The sequence below is a fragment of the Plutella xylostella genome, chromosome 6 (assembly GCF_932276165.1).
Source record: "Plutella xylostella chromosome 6, ilPluXylo3.1, whole genome shotgun sequence".
NCBI classification, from domain to species: Eukaryota; Metazoa; Arthropoda; class Insecta; order Lepidoptera; family Plutellidae; genus Plutella; species Plutella xylostella.
The window spans coordinates 4,952,532-4,961,629 of record NC_063986.1 but is presented as its reverse complement, the minus strand read 5'-3'; the positions used below and the strand labels follow the sequence as shown (position 1 = coordinate 4,961,629).

Genomic DNA, 9,098 nt, shown 5'->3' with positions numbered 1-9,098 from the left:
TTTTTACGAAGCGTGAAAAATAAAATCATTAGTTATAATGAAAAAAAAAGCAATGAGATCATTCATCAAACAGTAATAATTGAAATTTAATGTTCTTTCTTGTTACCTCATAGAATTGCAAAAGCATTAACTGTAGTAAAGTCCCCTTCTATCAATCTCACTTCAGCTTACACACCATAATATTTCAATTTCAACAACACAACAATTTCAACATACACAGCTCTTAAATTAATCTTGACTATTTTCCTCACATTTAACATTAACACCTGTGTAGTATACTTCAAAATCCTTTATCACTACCGTCTTGGCTATGGGATCACATATTGGAGAAGATTTCAGTTAATATTTAGGCCAGTAGGAGTCTTACTGTAACATTTAAAAATTCCATATGTCTGTAACTTTTAAACTATCCATAATTAAGACTATAACGGAACTTTAAATCTTTAAGAATCTTCTAATAGTATCCCGCAAGACAGAATTCATCCATCTCCGTATAAGGCAACACCAATATCAATGATGTCTTAGGTTGGCTTAGACGCCGTAAATTCTATGCAACAGATCATAGAAATCTACGTAGATCCCGAAAAGCCAAAACAATCCTCAAATATAGAGCGCCGTCAATAAGGACATGACTATCATTATCATGATGTTGGGAGAGTTGAGGAATCCTCGTCCAAATCCACAATCTAGATCTCTGGCCAGCACCTGAAAAGAGAAAGTACTGTGAATATACTGGAAAGATTCATAGGGGAAAAGATTTGGAAGCCAACAAAACATTGTGTTTCGTGCGTTTATGAGATAAAATAAAAAAAAATCACTTACATCACTCAAAGTTCTGTTGTCGTATGATGGACATGTTGCAAATCTCACATCGTCTCTTGTTGTTATACATTTCGATGGGCTTTCACATAAATACTGTCTTCTTTTGCGATCCCATGCTTCTACCCATCTGTAACGAAATAATGATATTAATTATTTAAAATTTACCGTTAGAAGTATGAACTTTCATAAAATATTCAGAAAATACATACCCGATTCCACAATCACAAATCAAGGGATTTCCAGATATCAGTATATCCTGAAGGAACACAGAGTTGGGTACTCCCGGCCACTCTCTTTGAGAAGGATTCGGAACTCTTGTCAAATAGTTCATTCGAAGGTCCAGTGTCAAGTTCCTGACGCGTCCTGGCTGCCAGAATACCGCCTGGTCGATTTCCTCAATACTTGTGTTGAAGATCGTTAGCCGAAGTTTTTTAGAATGTACACCCTGTTGACGAAAAATAATAAGAAACACTTCTTTAAAAAAAATGACTGATGTACAAATTAAAAATGCATGATAATATGATGTAGAAGTATTTGTTTGAATAATATTAAATCCGCACTCACGTTTAGAAGGTATTCTGACAAGAACCTCATTGCTCTACCAGTAATGGTAATGTTGTCCAGTTTACACGGTAGTTGACCATTCATCTCTTTGCCCAGGTTGATGCTCGAATCGTCGACGTCAATGTATAAGTTTTCTAAGCCAGCATTGTTGGTAAGCATTCTTGGTACGTTGAAGTCTCTTGCGTTCGAGTAGGCTGTTATTTTAAGAGTTCGCAATGCGTACATTTTGCTGAATGCTCCAGTCTTGAATAAAGGAAAGTATGAGTCAGTTAAAGTACATGAAAGAAAACCAACCATAAAAATGTAGTTACTTATAAAAGTTGCAGATAGAGAATGTTACCTCAAAAATTTTGATCCTAAGCCGTGTAACGTCGAGATATTCGAGGCGAGGTGAAACTCCGTATAAACTTGTGTTCATAAGTGCTGTTATAGGATTTCCAGATAATGATAGCCATCTTAACTCGTTGAGCGTGTGAGTTGCCTATAAAAAATTAAAAAATATTTTATATTTAGTTACAACACGCAAAAGTTTAGTTAACACTTAAACTAAACTAAACAATTGAACATAAGTTACTATTATTCAATACTTACAACTGGTACAGTAGTTAGATCGTTGTAAGATAGATCTAATTTCCGAAGTTTTGTCAAATTCTGTGTCGTTTCTGGAGGGATCGATGGCAAATTGTTGAATGAAAGATCTAAACTTTTTAGTTTAGGCAACGGCAGAGAAGGTATCTAAAATACAAAAATTGTAGCAATTATTAAAAGTCAAATAAAATTCAATGTCACGAATAAAAACACGTGATATAGTATGTAGGTAGTTAGTCCAGTACAAATTTAATGTTTATGTTTTGTATTGTATTGTGTATGTTTGTGAATTAGTGTGAATAAATGGTATGAATTTGAATTTGAATTTAGACAACTTACAAACAGCATACTGATATTTCTCAAGCCCAAGTGAGACAATCTCCTTTCCAATCCTTTGAAAACACTATTTCCTCTTTCGGTAGTGAATGGTGAGTTGTTACTAATATCCAACCATTTCAGTCTTGGTACTGCAGCAAAAGATCCTCCTTCTATTCTTACCAAGTGATTATTTGACAAATCAAGCCACGCTAAAGACTGGAATGAAATAGATTTATTAATTTTAATGTGCTAAAATAATTAGGTGTTATACACAATTATAACCTGCACTTAATGTGGACGATGAATAAATAATAAATGGAGGTAGGTAGATAATGGTTAATGATGCTCTAGCTACAAAACTACAATAGCAAACAATAACTATGGTCACAAACAAGCCTTTACGAAAATAAAACAACTAGCTACAATAAAATATGCATACAGGCTACATTATGCACAAAATAATTATAAAAAAGCTTCGGATGAAATATTGAATAAAATGATTGAAGGAAACGATGCATGGTTGAATATGGAATGAGAATTTTCTAACATCACTTGATAAGTCTATAGGCTGCCTTAAATTTATGTAGGTAAATCAAAATAACAAACGCCGATAGTCTTTACTTTGTGTAGTAAAATTAAAGAGTAGTAGTTCAAAACGGGAAGATATAAGATTACACATTCACCAAAGTGACTGTTAGAAAATTCCAAGTTTTTAGATTATAGGATAGGGGCAGAGAAACCTGACCCCGCTCAGAAGCATTGTTACTACGAGAAGAGGGTCAGGTATCTCTGCACCTGACCGTACAATGCGATGAACGATTTTGAAGGCACCAATTTTAAATTTGGCATTGCTTTTGAATAAGGGGGTCAGTGATATCGATTCTGAAGGCAGAAATTTTAAATTTAGCTACGTCAAAACCTTAATTTCTTTGCTTAAAATTCGACTCTATGATTGTTTTCGTAAATGTCATTTTATGCTAGCAAATTTTTTAGTTTGACAGCGTTAAAATTAGAATTTCTGCCTTCAGAATCAACATCAGTGCTTAAATTAAATTTAGTGCCTTCAGAATCGCTCCCAATGTTATTGCATATTCTACCTTGTACAGTATATTCTGGGGATATTGCTTTTTTTGATGGAACACTCTTTGGTGGTCGCGTCTAGCGGTGTGGTACATATATTCGTCATTGTAGTCTGGTTCCTCCTGCCAATACTCGCCTTCTCCGCTCTGGCACATGCATGGATAGGACAACACATTAGCCGGCTACACAAACGGGTGTTAGCTACTAAACAGCCACACGGGTTACGCAAAAATGACGGTATACAAATAATATAGTCGAACACTGAGGAAGAGGTCAAACTAGACGTAACAATACAATGTGGAAAGTGCTCACAATAAATGAAGTCATAGCTGAGCTGACCCAAATTGTAGGACTTTTCATCATAATTTGTTTTTCAATCATGTTTGTTTTTTCATAAAAATATATTATATATGTATACATCATATAATCATTTAAATACTTTTGTAAATTATATAATATCATACAAAATAGTAATTTGGTTAGTATAAATATTTTCAAAAACACAAGTAAAGTAACGCTCATAAACCAGGCAAAATTTAACATACTAATGCTGCTTAGACATAAACATACCCGGAATCTGAGTACCAAGTCTGCGATAGCCACGGCAGGAATGTTGTTGCCACTCAGATCGAATTCCACTAGGTTTCCTGCTGCACCTTGAGAGAGGCAGTTTGTAGGTATCCTTGATAACTCATTATCCGATAGGTCTAGCCTGTAAAAGAAAAAAAACCATAAACTGAGAGGATTTAAGTAAGTACTCAAAGATCATATTGGATCTGGACTTATTGTTATGTTATGACTTCATAATTCATAATTTCCAATGGCTATTCCATGTTTGACTTACCGTTCTAATGCACTGGATGGGATCAAATTATCCGCTAATTGCCGTATATGGTTATCTGACAGATCAACTGACGATAACGTCTGCATCTCTTGGAATATCTCCACTGGGATTTCTATGATATGGTTATGAGACATATCTACTATCTGCAAAAATAACAGAACATTATATATTTTTAAATTTAGGCACCCTGCATTCAAGTATGTTTTGTTAATCTAGCTGGGTAGTTTACCTGTAAATTCTTCACTTTCTTGAAGCAATCGTATTCCAGGTCGAAAATTTGGTTGTGTGACAAATCCAAGTACTGCAACATTAGCATGGAGCCAAAGACTTCCCGGGTGATGTTCCTGATGCGATTGTGTGACAAGTGCAGTTCGGACAGAGTCAAATCTGCATGCCTGAAAAGAAAAATATTAACCGTGAAAAAACATGAAAGCTGCATGATGCTATCCCCTAAAGTAAAAAAATTGTACTTATATATTTTTTTTTACTTTAGGGGAAATTATTAATTAACGAATGAGCAATGATACAAGATTTTGACTTACCTAAAGTAGTAAGGAGCGATGTAGGTGATATTATTGTGTGAGAAATCCAAAACTCTTATATTGACGGAGACTGTTCCAAGACCTTAAACGAGAAAAGTATAATGAATACACCAAACTTAGCCAAAAAGAGGTGAAAAGCGGTTTAAGCTAATACGGATATAGCCATGTAAGTCAAGGAAATAAAATAATGGATTATAGTATAAACTGTAGTGGCTTAATTGAACAGAGCTTAAACTAAACTAAGGGACAAACACATAAAACGGTACAGGAAGGTAAATACTAAGGTAGAACACAAAGTCACCTTGATTGTGAATTTCTTCCTCACTCATTAATTCTGCATAAATAGTAAGAGAAACCCAAATAAATAAGAATACATATATAGTAAGTAAATAGGTATATATTAACATAAATAAAACATGAAAGAAATAGAAAAGAAGACGGAAAGTTATTTTAGTAAATATTTATTGTATATCGTGTTACTTTTTATAAATAATAACATATAGGTGGTACCGGTAAAAGTTAAATATGTATGCCAAGAAGGTTCAAAAGTTACCAAGAGGATTATTTAATTGATTTAAAGTTTAAACTTACTCTGAGCCTTCGGTGGAGCATAGAAGTTTGAAGTGAAGAAGCTGGGAGCGTTGGAGTCTGTCAATGTGACTATTCTGTTGTACGAACAGTTCACTTTCAAGGCAGTTGCTGATCCAACTTGATCAAATATCGAGAATTTAAACGTATCTAAATTATTGAAAGAAATATCCAACCTGAAATACGGAAATATTAATGTGGTAGGTTCCATTATTGAGAGTAGTCAAAACAAACATTTCTTTCCATAAAGTTAATGGATTATGATCCTTGTCAGGATACACAACTTACTCTTTTAGAGCTGGTAAATTTTGGAAGGCTTCTTCAGTGATTTCGTTGATTCTGTTTCCTCTTAATTTTATAACTTTTAAATTATCAAGACTAGTAAACGCTCTTCTATGAATAGAATCGATGAGATTGTCTTCTAGAAGAATGTACTGCAGTTCCCTAAGATCTACGAAAGTATGCATCTCTATTTGACGGAGTTGGTTGAACGATAGCGCTATGCTTTCAAGCTCTCTGTGAATATCACCCTGGAAAGTTTAACAGTTTTTTTTAATGTTACATTTAATAAATAGTACGGACTTAACCGAACTTTACGAAAATAAGTCTTTATATTAATACGAAAGAATAAAAATATAAAAGTACCTGCAAAGTTCCTTTAGAAAAGCTTTCAATCATGTTGTCCTGAAGATTCAGCGTCTTTAGCTTGTACAAGAAGTGAAAAGATGTGTCGGGTACGTTTTTCAGCTTATTATTACTCATGTCTAAGTACTGGAGCTCTATCAACGCTTTCAGTGGCTCGAAAGGTAGAATTTTTACTGAATCAGCTAAACCGTTGGCCAGTTTTAGAGTATTCAGACTGTGCAACTGTAAACATGAAAACAAAATATATAATAATTAGGTAGGTTTGTATCAATATTATAGAATGGTACTTATATTATAAGATACAAATTCTAAAGTAAAAGACTTAGATAGTCACCTCAGCGAAAGCAAATGGATCAATAAATTCAATGTTATTTTCAGACATGTCCAAAGTCTTAATTGATCGGACGTGCTCGAAGGCACTACCCTCGATTCTGTTGATGGTGCTGCCGATAATCTTCAGATCTTCCAACTCTACTCCAAACTCTAGGAAATCTTCAGACCTTAGACTTCTTCTCAGCAATTTGCTCACTGAAAGATATCGGAGGGAACGCATTCTGAAAAAAAAAACAATAAATTGGTGAACAAGCTTTAGGTATTCGCACTTATATAGTTAAAAGTAGTGTGTCTAATAGGGACAAGAGAGAACCAATTAAATTAAACAATTTAGAGCAATTATTAGTCTCAATAATAAAACAATTGAATAATGCTAACCGTCTCACATCTTGGAGAGTCATATCGATCGAAGATGCGCCACTAACGTCCAGATAAAACAATTTGTACTGAAAGTTGCTGAACGAAGACTGCGCGTAGTCGGAAGGCGTACTCATTGATAGAAGATTGATGTCCACCTGAAATCAAATAGGATAAAATGACATTATGTACGTGACACTTATCATTTAAAAACGCCTCATGAAGCGGATAACGTGATGAAATCATATCAATTTACAATTAAATAATCAGAGGGACTAGCACGGGGCGCAAATTAGACAAAAGTTTTGCATCGCGCTTACTCTCACATCGCGCAGCCTCAAGAGCGAGCGCGATGGAGAACTTTTTTCACGTCTTAAATGCGGCCCGTGCTACGTCTGGTTATAAAAATCCGGTACTTAATAAAAAAAATAAGCCCGCAACGTTCGATTTTAACGTCACAAGTTACAACAGCAAGAATAATTAAAAGTCTCACCCGATTCTCCCTCAAGTTGAGCGACCGCAGCGAGTCGAGTTTATTCAGCATGAAGCGCGAGATGGCCGTCAGGTTGTTCTCTGAGATGTCCAGCGTCTGCAGGCTGGTCTCCAGGCCGGCGAAGGACGCGGGCGACAGCTCCGTGAGGCCGCAGTCGCGGAGCGAGAGAGAACGGATCTTGGCGTTGCGGAAGGCATCTTCCTGGAATTGGGGAGGGATGTTTGAAGACAGAGAGACACATAAAACGAGAGATCATGATGCAAAAAATTGGTTATCCTGTATCTTGGTAGATACAAAAGATAAAGAGCAGATCAATACATATGTATGGTTTTAGAAGGAGGACTTATTGCCATTGACATTGCATTCTGTGTGCTGTCTGTGTCTGTATAGTGGACCAGCTTCAAAAGGGTCCAGGTTAAGAAAAGTAGGAGATATGCTCAAAAGTTCCATTCGAGTGAGCAAATTATTGTTTATCCAAGTAAGAAATATAATAGTAGGTTACCCGAATAAGATAAATAGGATTTCCGTCCAGCGATGTTTGGTTGAGCACGTTGAAGTACTTGAAAGAGCCAGGGTATAAAATCCGGATGATGTTGTTATCGAGCCTGAAAATGTGAAACATTTCGTTAGGACAGATAAAGAATATTCATAAGTCTAGACTTTAGAAAGGTAAGGTGTCAAGATAATTGAATTATTTAGTCATAGTAAAAAGAAATATCTCTTCTTGAGGTAGTTACTTACTTCAAAACATCTAGCGACAGGCGTACGTTGTTCAGCTCGTGCGCAGGAGGCACTTGCTTGATCACGTTGTTAGAAAGATCTAGAACTTTCAACTGGCGCAGCGGAGATATCTCTTCATACGGGATGTAGGTAAGTTGGTTGTCTTGCAGGTAAAGCTGAAATAAAAGTTAATTTTATTAGTGCACTGTCTGATTTATAATTTTCTCATATTATTGTATGATTTTATTATGTCATGTAAGTTATTGCATATGGAGATCAGGGGACAAGTATTGTAGCGGTCGGTAAGGACTTTGTCTAGCATTTGATGATTATTGGCTGGTATTACATTCAATAATGCGAGGCCCTTAACTGCATCGCTAGCCATCAATGGGCGTCGTATTAAGTTCAGACTTTAGAATAATAATATGCGCAAAGGTTCCAACCGAGAGAGCCGGATGCAAATATATTTAAAACAATGGAACAAATAATATAATAGCTCGATACGGTTTTAGATTCTATGGATTAGATGCTATCAAGCTACCACTGGACGATTCTGATGAAAGAAAGTAAACACCTACTTACCCGATTAAGCCGGCTCATGCCATCCCTAAACACGCCGCTCTCGATGATGGCGAGGTGGTTCCCATGCAAGTCCAGGGTCTCCAGCATGGGCAGGCCGGAGAACGCGTCAGGAGGCAGGTTGGCGATGGAGTTGTCTGCCAGGATGAGGGTTTGGAGAGTGTTCTCGAGACCGCGCCAGTTGTCGCCTGATATGTCGGATATCTCGTTGCCTGGAATGGGATAAGAAAGATGCTAGATTGGATAATACATATTTTAAGAGAAATACATAAAATCCGATGGAGTTTTATTAATGCCGTTATATTTTAGTGAGTAGTCGCCTCGTCTGGTGTAGCGCTAGTGTTTCATAAATAATTCGATTTTACTCTCGTCTACGGCAGAATTTATTCTAAATTACCCTACAAACGAACATTCATATTTTCATGCTTCTTACCGACTTCAAGTTCCACATTTGATATTTTATCCGCAAACGTCGCATTTACGACTCTATAATCTTTTGATGACTTCTCTGAATGCAACAATAAACCAAGAAAACGCAGACTTGAGCATAAAGCCACAGTAACTTTTTTATAGGTCAGATTTAGGCCCCTTACTTAGCAGCGTGCTATGTAAATCGAACTGAGAG

General features: G+C 36.0%; 1 protein-coding gene across 1 annotated transcript in view; it reads right to left on the bottom strand.

The window, feature by feature from the left end:
* Positions 1-204: 204 nt before the first annotated feature.
* The window catches only part of LOC105382045 (chaoptin), a 41,733-nt gene continuing 32,839 nt past the window's right edge, over positions 205-9,098 (bottom strand). The window contains exons 6-26 of the mRNA XM_048621654.1: positions 8,477-8,685; positions 7,916-8,070; positions 7,677-7,779; positions 7,175-7,375; positions 6,703-6,839; positions 6,326-6,545; positions 5,992-6,213; positions 5,635-5,876; positions 5,350-5,522; positions 4,759-4,840; positions 4,446-4,611; positions 4,217-4,359; positions 3,943-4,084; positions 3,390-3,518; positions 2,314-2,508; positions 1,978-2,121; positions 1,727-1,867; positions 1,387-1,629; positions 1,032-1,267; positions 823-949; positions 205-705 (exon numbers count right to left, since the gene is read on the bottom strand). Of these exons, the coding sequence (XP_048477611.1) occupies positions 601-705; positions 823-949; positions 1,032-1,267; positions 1,387-1,629; positions 1,727-1,867; positions 1,978-2,121; positions 2,314-2,508; positions 3,390-3,518; positions 3,943-4,084; positions 4,217-4,359; positions 4,446-4,611; positions 4,759-4,840; positions 5,350-5,522; positions 5,635-5,876; positions 5,992-6,213; positions 6,326-6,545; positions 6,703-6,839; positions 7,175-7,375; positions 7,677-7,779; positions 7,916-8,070; positions 8,477-8,685 (3,515 nt within the window). The 3' untranslated portion in view covers positions 205-600. The remainder of the gene's footprint in view (positions 706-822; positions 950-1,031; positions 1,268-1,386; positions 1,630-1,726; positions 1,868-1,977; positions 2,122-2,313; positions 2,509-3,389; positions 3,519-3,942; positions 4,085-4,216; positions 4,360-4,445; positions 4,612-4,758; positions 4,841-5,349; positions 5,523-5,634; positions 5,877-5,991; positions 6,214-6,325; positions 6,546-6,702; positions 6,840-7,174; positions 7,376-7,676; positions 7,780-7,915; positions 8,071-8,476; positions 8,686-9,098) is intronic.